This window comes from Podarcis tiliguerta, assembly GCF_965153285.1.
Source record: "Podarcis tiliguerta genome assembly, chromosome: 10".
In the NCBI taxonomy this organism is placed as follows: Eukaryota; Metazoa; Chordata; class Lepidosauria; order Squamata; family Lacertidae; genus Podarcis; species Podarcis tiliguerta.
In genome coordinates, this window is record NC_139543.1 from 45527012 (window position 1) to 45543437 (window position 16426).

The 16426-nt window shown below is 43.8% G+C and overlaps 1 protein-coding gene across 8 annotated transcripts in view; it reads left to right on the plus strand.

Moving 5' to 3' along the window:
* CSNK1E (casein kinase 1 epsilon) overlaps positions 1-16426 on the plus strand; it is a 52274-nt gene that overhangs the window by 17702 nt on the left and 18146 nt on the right. For all 8 annotated transcript variants that reach the window (XM_083400811.1, XM_083400816.1, XM_083400813.1 and 5 more), the window contains exons 3-5: positions 15143-15253; positions 15375-15523; positions 16179-16407. In XM_083400811.1, the coding sequence (XP_083256937.1) occupies positions 15143-15253; positions 15375-15523; positions 16179-16407 (489 nt within the window). The remainder of the gene's footprint in view (positions 1-15142; positions 15254-15374; positions 15524-16178; positions 16408-16426) is intronic.

Here is a 16426-nt window from a genome sequence, read left to right on the forward strand (position 1 = left end):
CCAGCTTCTAGCAGGGTGTCACATTGCAACCTCCCATCTGCAGTTTCCACTCTGGCATTGCCACAAGATTTGCCAGCCCCACTGTTTCCCAGATTCCTCCTCTTGAGTGTCGTTGCTTTGGGTTGTTCTGAGCTGCCCTGCCTTGGTTTTCCAGTGTAAACCTTCCATTTTCTGCTTCTTTTATTGATATATTTATATATATTCAGATTTTTATAAGTTGCTTTTCCACCTAAAAGAGTCCTCAAAGTGGCAGGTGACAATGCAGTTATTAAAGATACAACTAAATTAAAACAATACAAATTAGCCTGTGTTGTCATCCTTCTGGCTGTGTTTTGAGTCCTCCTGTGGGTGGATCATAATACTGGGCCTGTGTTCTTTGCCCACTGGAAAATCCTGTTCCTCTCTGACACCATGGAAATGGACTGTCTGATTTTAAAATTTTATATCCTTTTCATTTTACTCAAAAACAAATCAAAAATTTAAAAAACAATATTTTTAAAACCCAATTTGTTACAGTATTGGGTGTGGTGGATATGGTGTCATGGCTGCATCCTTCTGTGCTTAGGCCTGTTAACTTGTACCCCATCTTGTCACCTTTTCCTTTGACTATTTATTTCCAAGATTCTGGTTTCCACTTGTCAGAAGCCCTCTGCGCCAACTGGATATCTGCCATACCTATTTAGCAACTAAACTTGTATTTCTCTCTCCTTCCAAGGTCTCAGGGTAGTTTTCTCAAGCTGTCCCTTTTTACCCTGTGAAGTAGTCTAGTCTGCAAGTGATTTTGTCTAAGCCCTGGTGAGCTTTGTGGCTCAGGAAGGATGCAGCTTTCTTTGTGTCTGCCCCCTTGGTTTGGACCATACTTCCAGTGGGGTTTTCTGAGCTACTCTTTCAATGAGATTCTGGAAACGGATGTGACATAGGCATGGCTTTTAAAAGCAGTTCCCCCCACAATAGTAGTATCTAATAATAATAATAATAATACCCTGTGTGCCTAATAATTGATGCAAATTGCTTTCAGAATACCTTTGAATGAAGCAGGATATGAACATTTAAATTGGGTGTTGAGTCCATCTGTGTTGGGAGAGCCACAGGTTCCTAACTCCCAGTGGTCATGGATGATGCGACTTAAGTTCAACATCTGGAGGGCCACAGGTTCTCCACCACTGGTTTAAATAAACAAACACAACTTTGAACCCAGGTCCCTCTGGTCCAAGCCATAGGTTTTTGCAACTGCATCCAACTAGACTAGCTTTTTCTTAAACCTGAAAGAAGACCCTCACCCACCTAACAGGCTACTTCAGCAAGAGCTGTTGGGCCTTATTCTGCTTGCACCTTGAATGCCTGCTGATTTCCTTCATCTCCTCTGAAATGTTCATCCATCCCTTTTATTCCCAGCCCTGTATTGGTTGTATATTTTTGTTTGCAAGCCCTTGCTACAAAGTACTTCCATGGTCTGTTGTGCATCAGCTAGGAACTTGCTGCTATGGTGTTCAGTAATATGTAATTTGTAGTTATCAATTGATTATGGTAATTTGGTAGCACTTCACTGGCAGCTACATATTTTTTTAGCTTTTTCTGCTATTCCAGAACTGGCGCACAGGTGGGGAGCTACAATATTTAATGCCTGTATTTTAAGTTCAGCCTTTGGTACAGGGTTGACAGGCTTCAAGCAAGAGATGGTGGTCACTGACACTGCACATGTAGTGCTTGTACTGCAAATGCATGATTGCTTCTAAGATGGGGGTCAGCAAGTATACTTTGGGCACTGCCATGTTGAACGTAGAGATGAAGCAAGGTGCCCTCTAGGAATAAAGATGGCAGAACTGTCCATCCCTTTTTCTTGCACTTGTGAAAGTATGGTCATAGGCAAAGATGGAATATGTCTAGCTTGAAGCTTTTGCAATTTTGCAGTATAAGATAAATGCTGCATATTCTTGATTAGGAGTATTTCATTATAGTTTTTCTGTTAAGTAACAGACTCTTAAGTGATGGCGGCTTGTTTTTTCATTCCTCCGATTTTGAATTTTGTGGCGCTGCTCAAGTGATGGGGGGCACCAGTTCTCTGGCCAACCATCAGTTTTGGAAAGCTTCAAAAATTGATGTCTGATGAGCTGGTGTATTTGATCCTTCCCAAGATCCGGTAGCCATTCTATAGTTACATCTCAATGTCAACATGAGCGGATTTGAAAACGTCTCAGTCGGCTCAGCCCCCGCTGTTCTTTCTCTCCACTTGCATCCTTCCTCTTGGTCTTCCCACCTTTTTTATTCCTCCGTCCAATAAGTGCCAAGTGAAGTGTATTTCATTAAATGCAAGCACTTGTATTTCCTACCCCACCACAAAATAACTGAAAGCGAAGTAGGTAAATCAAAAATTGGCTGGCTGCTTCTGCACATGCCAACCACCGTGTGGATTTATTGAAATTGTGCTCTCAGGATGCCAGCCCAGTTGTGCAAATCAGACTGGAGTGACTTACCCCAGAGGGAGGTTGCTTGTTGCTTGGCAAGCCTGGTATTGGAAAAAAGAGCATTGGAGATCAGGCCGAGAGACTGGGGTGTCCTGGACTAGACACCCTATAAGCCTCTTTTGCATTCTATGATTCTGTAATTCAATGGCTTTTATAAACACACGTCTGGAATGTGGAGACTTTGCTTTCTGTTGTGAAGACTGTTTGGTTTGGGAGGCTCAACTGAGAAACACTGGTGAACCAATGGTGTGTGTGTTGGGGGGGAAGAGGTGGGTGATCCTGAACACAGTAGCCGCTTGGGGGGGGGGCGTGTATTGTCACTGGATCCAGAGGCAGAACTTTTATCTGCAGGAGTTGCTACAGGTTGGAATAGAGATTTTTCTCCATCAGACACGGAAGGCTGTTTGGCAAAGCAGGGCATGCTGGGTAGCTGGTGGTGTCTGCTTGGACAGTTCCTGATGGCAGGCCCCTCCCTCGGAGGGAGGGGGTGCGTTCCCTTTGTTTCCTAGCTAGTTAACCCTCTCTCTCCCTGCCTGGGTTCACCCATCTGCTCCATTCCCATCCTTTTCTTTTGCCGCTCCGTAACAAAAAATGACAGGGAGGAAAGGTGGTGGCAAAATGTCGTTCTGCTTTTGAATGCCAATGGGAGTGTGTTGAGTGTATTTATGTGCCCCAACAAGTCCATGCATCTAAATTTCCCAAAAGGGTCCCTCGTGAAGACTGTCATTTTCACTTAGGCTGGTGGCATCAATCTTTTTGTAAGACCTTCTCCGTCATGCCACCCCCACCCCCACCCCACATTTGAGCAGTTTGAAACAAATGGATTTTGAAGTATGCGGCCCACACGATTGAATGAGACAGGGGGTGGATGCTGCGTAGGATTGTTGATGATTTCCAGATTTCTCAGATCACTGAAGCATAAGGTCTTGGTAGCATTTGTATCTATATGGAATGAGGCAAAGGAACGGGATTGTTCCTAACTACCCTTTGTTGTCTTGGCTGCTTCCTAATCTTATTTGTAATAGCAAAGGCATGATTATGATTGGATATGGTTTCCTGGGGATTTATCTCGTATGGGGACGGTGCCTGGTGTTCACTTGACTCTTCCTTCTGGGTTTGAACAATGAGGCGGGGATTATGGGCTGGGCTGGGGAAAGGCAGGAGAGCAATGGAGGGAGATGCAGGTAAAATAAGACAGTTGGGGGTTCAGGAAAAGGCTGGCTGAAGAACTGGGGTTTGAGGAGGAACCTAAATGGAAATAAGTTTTATAAATGAGCCTTAGGTATAAGTATGATTAAAGGCCTGGATATGAAATGGGGAGAAGTATGCTATTTCCATTTTTAATGTAGTCTTTGTTTTTGAAAGCATTTCTGACTTTTAGCAGGGTTAAAGAGATTATTTATCATTACATTTATATCCCACCTTTATTGCAAGGAAGATCAAAGTGACACACAAAAGTTTCCCCTTCTCTCCATGTTACCTTATCAACAACCGTGTGGGGCAGAATTACACTGAGAAACTGTGATTCTGAATTTCATGGCTGGGTTCAGGATTTGAACCCAGATCTCCCAGATTCTTGTCCAACACATTAACCACTACTCCAAATAGGTAGGGTTCTTGTACTCTGAGCTGGATTAAATTCAGTCTTCTTCTTACCTTGTTCTCTGGTGTAGGCAGCAGGGGCTTCTGTCATGCATAGCTGGATGGGACCAGGAAGATTTTGGACTTGGCTATCACAGAAAGTTGGGTCTTTGCACATGCCTGCTGCCTTTTGTATTGTCCACACCTCTGGGCTCCTTGACTGAGCCGTCCAGAGACAAAACCACTCCAAAGAATGAATGCTACATAGATACGTAGAATGTATGAGTGAGATAATGACGCCACCTCCTGTTGTGGATTTGACTTGTGAGGCTTTTTAAAGAGATTCAACGTATTATCCTCCCTGTATGCTCTGCTGCCCTAAAAAAAAAAAAAATCTAATTAGTGAGTCACAGCCTAAAATACAGTTTTTAGGAAAAGGTAGGCAGCTTATGTAGTAGTAGTAAGATGTTGGCGAGGATTGCTAAATAAGCAGTTTGCATACAACTTGTGTTGGGGAAAGGCCCCCATGGCATGAGGACAGAGCACTATGCTTTGTATGTGCAAAGGTACAGTTGCTCACACTGGCATCTCCAGGAGGAAAAAAAGAGGTTTGGGTAGCAGGTGATTGGAAAGATAGCTCAGCCTGAGTCTCTAGAGAGCTTCCTGCCATTTCAGAGTAGACAAAGCTGGGCAAAATGGACCAATTAGCTGGCCTGGTAGAGCAGCTTTCTACATTCTGCTTACAGACTCTTTCGAGGTAGAGGACTATTCTGAATGGCTGCTTGGAAAAAAACAGGTACCCCCCCCCCCTTCAAGATGTGTGTGAGGCCTCCAGCCTAACGGACAGGCATCTTGATACAACTTCTCACATGGCATTCTCAATACTGCCTTAACACTTGTAGGATTCTAGACCAGCTTACAAAAATACCTTGCGTGTGGCCACTGATGTTATAAATGGATGCCATTTTTCCTGAGTCTGCAGACGACAGACCTGAAGCTGTGACTCAGATGTCAGCTCCTGTGTGCCCACAGCCTCCCTCCTCCCGGCTAATCTCATTGGGGTTGTAGCTTTAAAGCCTAGTGACAACACTCTTTAAATGTCAGCATTAACTTTGGTTTGCTGATCATTTTAGCAGATGGAGTGAGAATAAAGCCCATGGGAGGGGGGGGAGAGGACTAGGAGTTCCTGCAGAGAAGGAAATGCAAGAGAGAGAGAGAGAGAGAGAGAGAGAGAGAGAGAGAGAGAGGCAGACACCGCAGGTTGTATAACTCTGGTCCTAAGGGGGAACGTATCTTCCTAATGAGTAATGCCGGGCATGATGATAAGATAATGGCTGAGAATTTAAAAGCGGAAATATGTGTTATGCAAGTGCCATCCACTATCCTATTCAAGTCAAGAACTGAGTTGGTGGATCACATCCCTGAATTTACACCTTGCCCTCAGGGCTATGACTAAAATGGAGTGCAACTGCTTTGCCAAACAAAGTTCACTGACAGGTTGGTGGTGGCAGTACTTTTGTCTCTGTTTGCTTCTCTTCTCCCCCCCCCCACCCCCAAGACCTGTTCAAATGATTGCTTCACACATGTTCCTGTGGAAAATGGAAATCTTCCTTTCTCTGGCTGGTACATCAGAACATACTATATCCCCAGCCTGTTTTGCCTTGTTCTTCATTTCCACTAGAGAGAGAATGTTGCTGATGTATATAGAGCAAGATAGGGGCTGTTGTTGTTTTTTGCTTTGGCCATTTCCCCCACAATTGCAGAACTATGTGCTTGTTGGCTATTTCTGCAGCCTAGATAAGGACAGAAGTCTTTTACTAGGTCACTTGCCAATGGGGTTCAACCCTGTTGGGAAATCCTGCTCCCTATTCCCAGATGCATAGGAGCAGGCTGCCGTTGCACTCTGCACATACACAGAGGTGCTTTTTTATTGCTTTACATTGTCAGTACCAACTTCCCAGAACTGTACACAAGTTAAGGGGCTTTCCTTGTTCCAAACTGCTCTGTGCTGCCATACTTGTGCACATAAGTGTCGTGAGATGACTTTGAGGTGGTTCACACATAATGCCAGACCATGGTTTGTTCCGACACGAAAGAGCACTTAAAGAAGCCTTGGAATCTCATGCTGCTTCTCGTGTGGCACTTCCCATAGCTTGTTTTGCCCACTGGGTACTTAGTGTGTTTTTTCCCTACAACCATGTGTTGCATGATGGGGAGCAATCCACTCATGGCCCGAGGTTCAGGGGTGATGGGAGTTGTAGTCCAGCAGCATCTGGAAGGTCATGGGTTCTATATCCCTGCAATATTGGAATCGGGATCAAATGCTGAATTTCAATCCTGGTTTGCAAGTTTAGTGAAAACTGTGATTCTAATGCAAATGATGCTTTGTCTCAAAGTAGAAGGGCAGAGATCAGGCCGGAGAAGAATGGTGGGAACTGCTGCACATACGCAGTGAAGGGATCCCAAGGCTTACTAAGCTCTACTCCTTTGAGTAGGTCTAGTGGGAGTTTCTGCACCTTAGGGTGAGTGACTAACTGGCAAGTGGATCACTCCTGAAGCCCCAGACTAGATTTGTTTTCTCAGAAACTTGCCCCAACATGTCCCTTGCATGATCATGATTCTGCCCATAGAAGGTCACTCAGACTTCGAAAGGTCAAGAAGCAGCGACACTACAATATATAGAATGGCAGCTGACCAGTTTATGGTAAGCCTAAAAACCTCAATTTGCGTTCAGAGCAGTGCACCTCCTTTCTTACCTTTCTGTTCATGAAGGGAGGTTAAATCAAATATTGCTGCTCTCACTGTTCACTTATCCTGTGGCCTGTTGATTTGCCAAGCCTCTGTTTTGCATGGGTCATTCTTTATTAAGCACTCCAATTTGTATTTGAAAGAAACAGTACCAAGCTTCAACTACATTCAGTATCCTACTTTGGACTGTGAAGTGTAGAGTCTAGGTCACTTTTGAGCTTTTCATAGAAATGTCCCAGATAGCATTCCATGGCCTCAGGCTCCGTTGTTTACAGCATTTTTCTTATACCCATATGTGTATAAAATAAAAACATGCATAATGTGTAATTTGATAAAAATATAAACAATATATATTTACCCTTTGCAGCCTCCCCTGCTCCTAGCTTTCTTGCCTTTTGCTTGCTACATAGTCTCTAAGCAACTTACAACATTTTAATACCATAACAACAATACATTGCAATTTTAAAAATCCAAAAATTTGTAGAATAGACCCAGTAATGCAGCAGCATATAACCTCAGTAGCAAAATATCCTATCAAGCAAAATAATCAGAATCAGACAAATGCCTGGGACAAAAGTTCTTTCCTGGTGCCAAAAAGACATTAATGACTGGGCCAGGCAGACCTTACTGGGGAGACCCCTTGCACAGACAGGAAACCAGAACCAAAGAGGACCTCTTCCTTGTTACCACTCTTCAAATCTCTCTCTGAGGAAGCACCCAGGTAAGGGCCTCTGAGACAGATCTAAGAGCCCCTATAGGGTCATGTTGGGACATATCTGAAAAATACTGGGGTCTAGATCTGTATATGGCTTTAAAGATCAAAACCAACTTTTTGAATTGGCCTTGGAATGTAGAGGCAACCAGTGCAGCTGAGCCACTATCAGCTTTATATGATCATTTTGCCTCAAGTCTGTTTGCAGTTGGGTAGCTGCATTCTGCACTATCTGCTGTTCCTGAACAGTTTTTCAAAGCAGCCTCATGTAAAGCACAGTTCAGCCAGGTTACCTGTTCAGATAGGGTTGTAGTTGATCAGCAGCCTAAGCTTCTGGAAGGTGGATCTTGACACCACTGAAGCTACCTCTTCAAGTAACAGCAGTGGATCAAAAACGATGTACCTGCTCTTTCAAAGAGAGCTCCCCATATCCAGCATGCTGCACACCACTCAGCTGAACAGGTGAACCACCCACCAGCAGCATCTCAGCCTCATCAGGTTTAAGCTTCACTTTCTTGACACTCACCCAGTCGGTTATTGCAACCAGGCAGCAATTCAGCACATCACTGCCTCACCTGCAGAAGATGAAAAGGCAAACTAGAAATGAGGCCATTTCTAGAGTCAGCATGCTTCAGAGCTCTGTATGAGTCCTGCTTTTGTGTATATGTTAAATAGCATGGAGGACAGAACCAGCCCCGTTGGACCCCCACACTGGAGAACCCACAGGGGTGTTCTGTATTCTCCAAGCACCACCACATGGAGCCAACTATCCAAGTAGAAGTGGAAGCACTGCATCGTTGTGCCTCCAGCCCAGCAAGTCATCGCAGAAGGATACCATAGTTGATAGTATTGAAAGCTGCGGAGAGACTAGAGCATCAAAAGGGTCACACTCCTCCTGTTTCCACCCCCCTCAACACAGGTCATAATCCAGAGCAACTTGAGACGATTTCTCTACCCATACTGGGCCTGAATCCTGATTGAAATGGATGGAGAAAATTAGTCTCCAAAGAGTGCCTGGATCTGCTTGGCAACCATCCTCTTGAGGAACTTCCCCAGAAAGGAACCTCTGCTGCTGTTCTCAAACTATATTGAACTTCTGAATCCAGGGGTTTCTTTAGGAGTAGTCCACCACCACCTTCTTCAGCTGGCCCAGGCATTAATAACCTCTCTGGCCCAGCCAGCTGCCCCCTCCCAGTCAGGTTTTGTAAGCTGAAAGGGACAAGGGTCCAAAATGCAAGTAGTTGCACAAACCTAACCATGTACCTTCTCCAAGTCCTCACGCTGCAGGATCTGAAACTCATTTAATGATCTTTTTCCAAAAAAAGTGCTCCAGGCCACCCCACCAGAATTGTTTGTTTGTGTGTAATTAGCTCTGCCGACTGTTGATAACACTTCATGCATCTAAAGTGGACGCTAATCCATAAAACCTGTTACAGTGGTACCTCGGGTTACATACGCTTCAGGTTACAGACGCCGCTAACCCAGAAATAGTGCTTCAGGTTAAGAACTTTGCTTCAGGATGAGAACAGAAATCGTGCTCCGGCGGCGAGGCAGCAGCAGGAGGCCCCATTAGCTAAAATGGTGCTTCAGGTTAAGAACAGTTTCAGGTTAAGTACGGACCTCCGGAACGAATTAAGTATTTAACCCGAGGTACCGCTGTATAGTCTTCAAGGTGTCATACAACCTCTTGCTTTGGCAATATCTAAATGTAACTTTTGATTGTAATAGTCAAAGCTGTGCATTCTCAGTGACTATGTCCAACATGGGATTTGGAAATGGAGCAAATTCCAGTATTCTAAGAGTGATTTTTTTTTAAAAAAAAAAAGCTATAGGACACCAGAGGGGTCTAGGAAGCTCTGTGTGCATAATTTCCTATGGCTGAGGGCCTAAGTTTCAGACCTCTGTAGAACTTCTTCCCCTTTCACTTGCCTTATTTGGGGCAGAATAAGATATGCAAAACATATCCAACTTCTAGAATGCTACTTCCTTTGTATAGGCATTCTTTAGCCGCTGAGCGTTGCTAAGTGTAACAAGCCTGACATATTTGTGGCAAGACTATAAAGTTAAGATTTTGCAACCCCGGAAGCCCTAATTGTGTAAGCTTGTTATAAGCAAAATAAGTGGTGCTTCTGATCTTGCAATAACTGATTTCTTTGACATAACACTGTCCTCAGCATTCACAGACAGGCTAACACCTTAACTGGCACCAAACCGCTCAAGCTAGGTAAACCAATACTGATTACAGAATAAAGCAGGACCAGAAGGGGAGAAGAAACGTGATTTAATTATAATTTTTATAAGTGGGAACTGAGAGTGGAGACTGCAAAGAGTGAAAATGGTTTCCTGGCCATAAAAAGCGTATTCCAGAGTCTCACTTCCTCTTCCTTCCCTAGCTTCTCTGTAAATCAGGGTTAGATGTTTGTTTATATCTTACAAAGGTGTTTCTATACTACTATATCATAAAATGTCAGGACAGCATACACCATTAAAACATAAAACATTTTTAAAACAATGCAGATACTGAGGTTCCCAAGAATGCTGGAACGCATCCCCATGACTTCTGAATGACACATCCTAAAGCAGGATTCCTCACCCTTGGCCCTCCAATGTTTTTGGTCTACAACTCCCATGATCCCTAGCTAGTGGGACCAGTGGTCAGGGATGCTGGGACTTGTAGTCTCAAAACATCTGGAGGGCCAAGGTTGAGGAAGCCCTGTCCTAGAGAAATCTGCTTCTTCGTTTCAATTTTGCATGACCTGTGCTAATTTTAATTACTAATCTTGCTTGTTTAAATACAGATGAACTGAAACTGAGCTAGTTTTGCACAAGGCGACAAATCAATTCCTTTTGGAATCTCTTTCATTGGGGCCTTCTCTCTGTTTGCTCTTCCTGACAAGCACGACGAGCCTGTTGCCAAAATGAATGGGATGATATTCTGCATCATGCTGCAGTGAAATCACTACAGCACAGTGTGGCGAGGTGGGAAGCATCCCTGTTTCCAAAGCAACTGGGGCAATGCTCTGCCTTACTAGTATAGTGCAGTTGCCATGACAACTGGCACGTTCCCTCCCTGTGCTGAGGGCGCAAAGCATTGACTATCTTCTGCCCTCAATGTCACAGAGCCAAGACATGGGTACATAGCGTCATGATGTTATGTTCCCCACATGATTCCTAACTGGTTGGGATTACTCAGAAGAAGAAAGCAGAGCCCTCTACCCCACCCAGCTGCAGTGGCACCACAGCAGAGGAATAAATTGAGAGCTGTGAATCGTTGCCAACAGTACCAAGAAAAGATACTATATACATGCATTTCAGTCAGGGACTTAGGTAGGCCCGACCTGCCTTGTTACGTGATGGGGTGGGCTCCCTCCACCCAAATAAGTAGATTGTGAGGGGTCTTGGTACAGTGGTACCTCTGGTTATGAACTTAATTCATTCTGGAGGTCTGTTCTTAACCTGAAACCGTTCTTAACCTGAAGTACCACTTTAGCTAATGGTGCCTCCCGCTGCGCCGCCCCCAGCACGTGATTTCTGTTCTCATCCTGAGGTAAAGTTCTTAACCCGAGGTACTACTTCCATTTTAACGGAGTCTGTAACCCAAGGTGTTTGTAACCTGAGGTGTTTGTTATCCGAGGTACCACTGTACATGCCAAAAGGATGTCCTGGTCTTAGGGTCTTTGTGTTTAACCTTTTGTTTAAGGGGAGGGGGAAGCTGAAATACTTAGAGAATTAACTTTCATCAATTTATTGTAATCAAAAGATTATATGCACACACCATTACTGCAACAGCTTCCAAAATGCTATAGATGTTTTGTCATATGTATGTTTGATTTGGGCGGCATTCGACTAAGCTTTGCTCAGATTAGACCCATTTAAATTAATGGACTTGATTAATTTCGGTGGGTCTACTCTTGAGTACAGTCTTGTTTAATACCATCCATTATTTCTTAGCTTGGATTCCTTATGCCCACAAGGAAAGACAATTGGAAGTATGTGTTGGCTGGGGATTGCCACTTTATTGGGTTATATTTCCACCTCTGAATGTTCATAAAATGTTTTTCACCTTCTAAAAGCTCTGCTTTTGCCTCAAACTTTTGGGAATGCAAATTTAGCACGGTCCTAACATTTAATTTTTAAATAGTTGGACATAATTTAGTATATAAACTGAAAATAAATGGCACCAAGAAAAAAGGAGGCCTGCCACCTGGGCAAATTTTGCATTTTGTTGATGGGAAATGGTAAGGAGTTACACGGGAAATCACTGGAACAACTATTTTTAGAGCAGCAAAGAGCCTCGGCCCAGATTCAAGTAAGCCTCAGGTCTGGCCCTCAGCTGCACCTGGCTCCTTACATGAGCACTGCACAGGAGCGCCTAGGAGCCAGGAGAATTGGTTAGAGATCAAGGCAAGAGAGGCTGTAGCCTTCAAAGTTGAAGAGGAGGCAAGACAGGAACTGGGCAACAGTCAGAGTGGTCAGCCCAGTGTGGGGAAAGGAAGTAGGTGAAAAGGATGGGTAGGTAGGGAGAGAAAAAGAAGCCTCTGGAGGAAAAAGGGCCAGGAAAGCCAATGAAGGAATTTTGAAAGAGGTACAGTTAATATTTACTATTTTTTAAAATAAAATAAACAGTGCATTGAGAGGCAGGTGATAAGAGAGGAAAGCTGTTGTAGGAGGAAAAAGTGGATGTAAAAAGAGCAGGGAGAAGGAATAGGGTGAAATTAAAACGTGAAAGGCAGAAGAAGTGATGGGAGATGAATTAAAAAAAATTTTTTTTGAGAGTTGGAGGGAGAAAGAAATAGAAAATAAAAAGCTTTCTGTGTTTAGAGCATCTAGATCAGCAAATTCCACCAGAAGTATAGAGGGTCGAATGTTACCTTTATTCTAAAACCTGCCATCCAACCAGTTGATTAAAAATGTGTCTCTGCAGCAGGGCTTAAAAACTAAAAGAAAAAAAGAATAAAAAGCCTTAAGAAAAATTGAGGTCTGGCATAGCCCCCTCAAGGCCTGGTCAGAGTGAGTCTGGTAGACCTCATTGGGAAGAAAATTCCATTGGGAAGGCACGACCACTGGTAAGGTTCTGTTCTTTATTGATGACAGCTTAGCCACCTATCCAAATTAGGGCCACAGCAGCAGCAGCTGTGGGAATGTTTGCATGGGAGCAGGTATTTTAGCACACCCTTGGATTTGGTTAAGACTTGGGTAGGCTTCTGAGCAGACTAGGAATAATGAAGATGAAAAATGTTGATGTGCTCTGAGAGGGCTATGTGAGAGTAAGATGGAAGTGGGTTTTGGAGTTGATGGCCTGAGGGTGTTGAAACAAATGCTTGAGTTGGTAGGGTTAGATATTACTGGCCCAAGGTCTCTCTTGAACAGGGGAGACAGCCACTTGCTTGCCTAATTTGTGAATTAACACTGCCCAGAATGGCTACATGTGATTGGGAGGTGACAGGACACAGAGACATGGGTGAGCTTGAAATGGTGGAGCAAAACTTCTCCAAGGATATGAGGCTACTGTACTCAGGTATTCTGTGGAGCCTCATACAATGAGGCCCAGCAACACTCGCTCTCTCGTTTTTGTTAGCTTCTGACCTACAGAATCGGAGTGTCCTGAAATAAAAGCCATCTCTTAACGACATATGTGACAAGTCTGAGATTGGGAAGGAGATTGTGGCGTAATCGTTGCAGGCAGGCTGAGTGCAAATCTTGCTGTTGTAATTTTTGGCTGGTGGAACCTCTCTGTTCCCATAAGGGGGGGAAATGGCATGCTCCACCCTCTTCTCTCGCAACCAAAAGAACAAAACAAAAATGATTTATTTAAAAAATAAAATAGGGTTGTGTGCAGCACTTAAGCAATTTCTTGTTTTGGTGGCAGCTAAATTTAGCTCCACCCGTGTCAACATTTAATTAAATGAGAAATATAATGGTACCCTGTGTGTCGTAGTCCCTGTGTGGTTTAATTTGCTAGTGAATCTTTTTTCTTCATTCAGAGTGTATGACTTAATTGATAAACCAAATGGGATTTTAAAAAATCTTTCCAAAAGTATAATTGCATGCTTCGTTGAAAAGGAGGGCACCTGAAGAGAGGGAGCAGATGGGACTGATTGTGGGACTTAACAAAAAGAAGCCAGTTGATTGTTTGCTTCCTTGTAAATGGTTTCACTGCAGAAATAATAATATGCACATTGTTTTGATGGCAGTGGCAAGAGTCCTAGGATACAAGGTGTGTGAACAAGAGCTACTCCGCCAGAAGGATACCTCGGTGCTAGGAGAATTCTGGTGTTTACAGTGCTTGCAAAGCTACTGTGCTTTTGCTGCCAGTGGGGAAAAATGGGGTGTTCCATACATTTCTGGGGTACATCAGCATGGTGTGTCTGCAGTCTTGTCAGTCATTGATCCATGATGTTGCTGGCTCCCTCTTTTATGAATGTTGTCCTCAGCCCTATTGCTGCCCATTCTGAGCCACACTCCTGCTGTGAAAACACTTGCCCTCTTTTTTGGGTGTGCTCTCATCCCTGAAGGCCATTTTGCGCATTGCACAACGGCAAGTGTAGCTTTGCCCTCAATAAGACACTCAGCAGTAAGGTGTGCAACCAGTTGCATCTTCCTGAGAATATGAATGTGTCTCTTTCACACTTATAAAATGCAATGTGTGAAGTTCCAGGTTTTTTTTACCCTGTGTAGCTAGGGTTAGATAATTTCCTTGCCCAGTGCCGGCCTAAGATTTCCTGGCTAAATTGAGATTGTAATCTAGTTATTTATTTAGGTTCATGCATTATCTGCTTGACCAAATTTAGCACCTTGTGCTGTGTTTTTTTTAGTAATTGTGGGCAAACTGGTGAGCCACTTACATGTATTCAGATCTCTGCTTGTGGCCTCTGATGCATCCTTTTAGGAATGGCTTCTTTACATGGATGGTATCCCAACACTTTAAATGTCTCTTATGGCTGTGGTATATTTATTGCAGCTGATACACGGCTTATGATGAATGTGCTAAAGCCTTCACTGCATCAGACAGCCTCTGTGCTTTCCATGCCATTTGAGGCTGAAAAGTGCAAACAAACATTTAGCTAATAAAAGCCAACTGTTTGTTTATACTTTTCACATTCTGAAGGCTCCATCCGGTGAGTAGTTCATCACCTGAGGTTTTGAATGTGTTTTTTAATCAAATGCTTGCTTTGCCTTAGAGTCTTAATCTCTTCCTAACTTGACTAATTATAAAACAAAAAGATTTGCCTCAAATTCTTAAGGTGGATCTGCTACCCAATGTTAAAAAGGCTAGCACCATAAACTTTTTTTGTGAAAGTAACAGTGTTTCACCCAGGTCATGTGGAATAGAGATCCAGTGTGGAGTGAGATTAAGAAGTGTGTCAATAGGACCAAGGAGACATGGAATTCAAATTGCTTCCCAGCCATAGCTTGATGGGTGACGTTGGGCCAGTCATGTAGCACCCACTCAATCTACCTCACAGGGCTGTTGTGTACATAAAACAGGGGAAAGAACTGCCCTAAGCTCCTTGGATGATAATGAAGATGGTGATGATATTTATACCCCACCCATTTGGCGCTATTTCCCCAGGATGGATGAGATAGAAATGTAATAAATAAATAATCATCCCCTCCCCTCTTTGTTTTCGTGCAGGTGCCAATATTGCCACTGGGGAAGAGGTAGCCATTAAGTTGGAATGTGTGAAAACCAAGCACCCGCAGCTCCACATCGAAAGCAAATTTTACAAGATGATGCAGGGAGGAGGTAAATTCAGCGAATAATGAAATACAAGTTGCTATGAGATACAGTGGGGTTTGGATATTAAACCTTGGTGCCTGCTTCTTGGTGTCTCCTAAGGGCTGTGTGTGTTTCTCTTCCCTCTTAGTGGGCATCCCTTCCATTAAGTGGTGTGGAGCAGAGGGCGACTATAATGTGATGGTGATGGAACTTCTGGGACCCAGCCTGGAGGACCTCTTCAACTTCTGCTCTCGCAAGTTCAGCCTCAAGACTGTTCTGCTCTTGGCAGATCAGATGGTGAGTTCTTATAATCTGTTCTTTATGCTCACGTGTGCCTTTCTTCTCAGTTCCCTTCTTTGTAGCAGTAGTTCAAGATTTAATTATCCTAAATTATCACGCTTGAGTGGGGAATGGAGAAAATGTACACAAAGGGTGTCTTGTTCTTCAAGAGCTGGAGGAGCATAAATCCTCATGTAGGAGAGATGGGGTTTGTGTAGCGTATGTGCTATTGGCCAGTGCGGAAGATGCTGAGGGCAATGGGGTGTGTTGCTAGAGTTGGTAGTTTGTGATGCACTTAGACCTGGGTGCTCTGAGTACCATGTTTCCACACCCTCTTTGGCGGCGGCGGCAGCAGCAAAAAAATTCTGCTTCTGGCTCCAAAGTAAATGCATTTGAAATGTTCCTTTTGAAAACTTATTAAGCTCCAGAGGTCCTGTGATTAGGCCCATGTTTTCACTTTCCTGCTACCGAAGGACAGAAAGTTGGGATTAAAAGAAAGCTTGAGGTTCCCTGATTTCTCTTTGAGAAACATTGCAAGTTAGAGGAGACTTCAGGTTAACCCTCTTGTGTGTATGTGGTTTGCTGTGTAGCTTGCAGTGCTGTTAGTGGCCTTGGTTTCACCAGTTTCTGTGTATATTCTCCTTCCTGGCACCATTTCCCAACCCATTTTCAGATCAGCCGTATCGAATACATTCATTCCAAGAATTTCATCCACCGAGATGTGAAGCCAGATAACTTTCTCATGGGGCTTGGCAAGAAGGGCAACCTTGTGTACATCATCGACTTCGGCCTGGCCAAGAAGTACCGAGATGCCCGCACTCACCAACACATCCCCTATCGGGAAAACAAAAACCTGACTGGCACAGCCCGCTATGCCTCTATAAATACTCACCTTGGAATTGGTAAGCTTGTCTTGCACTC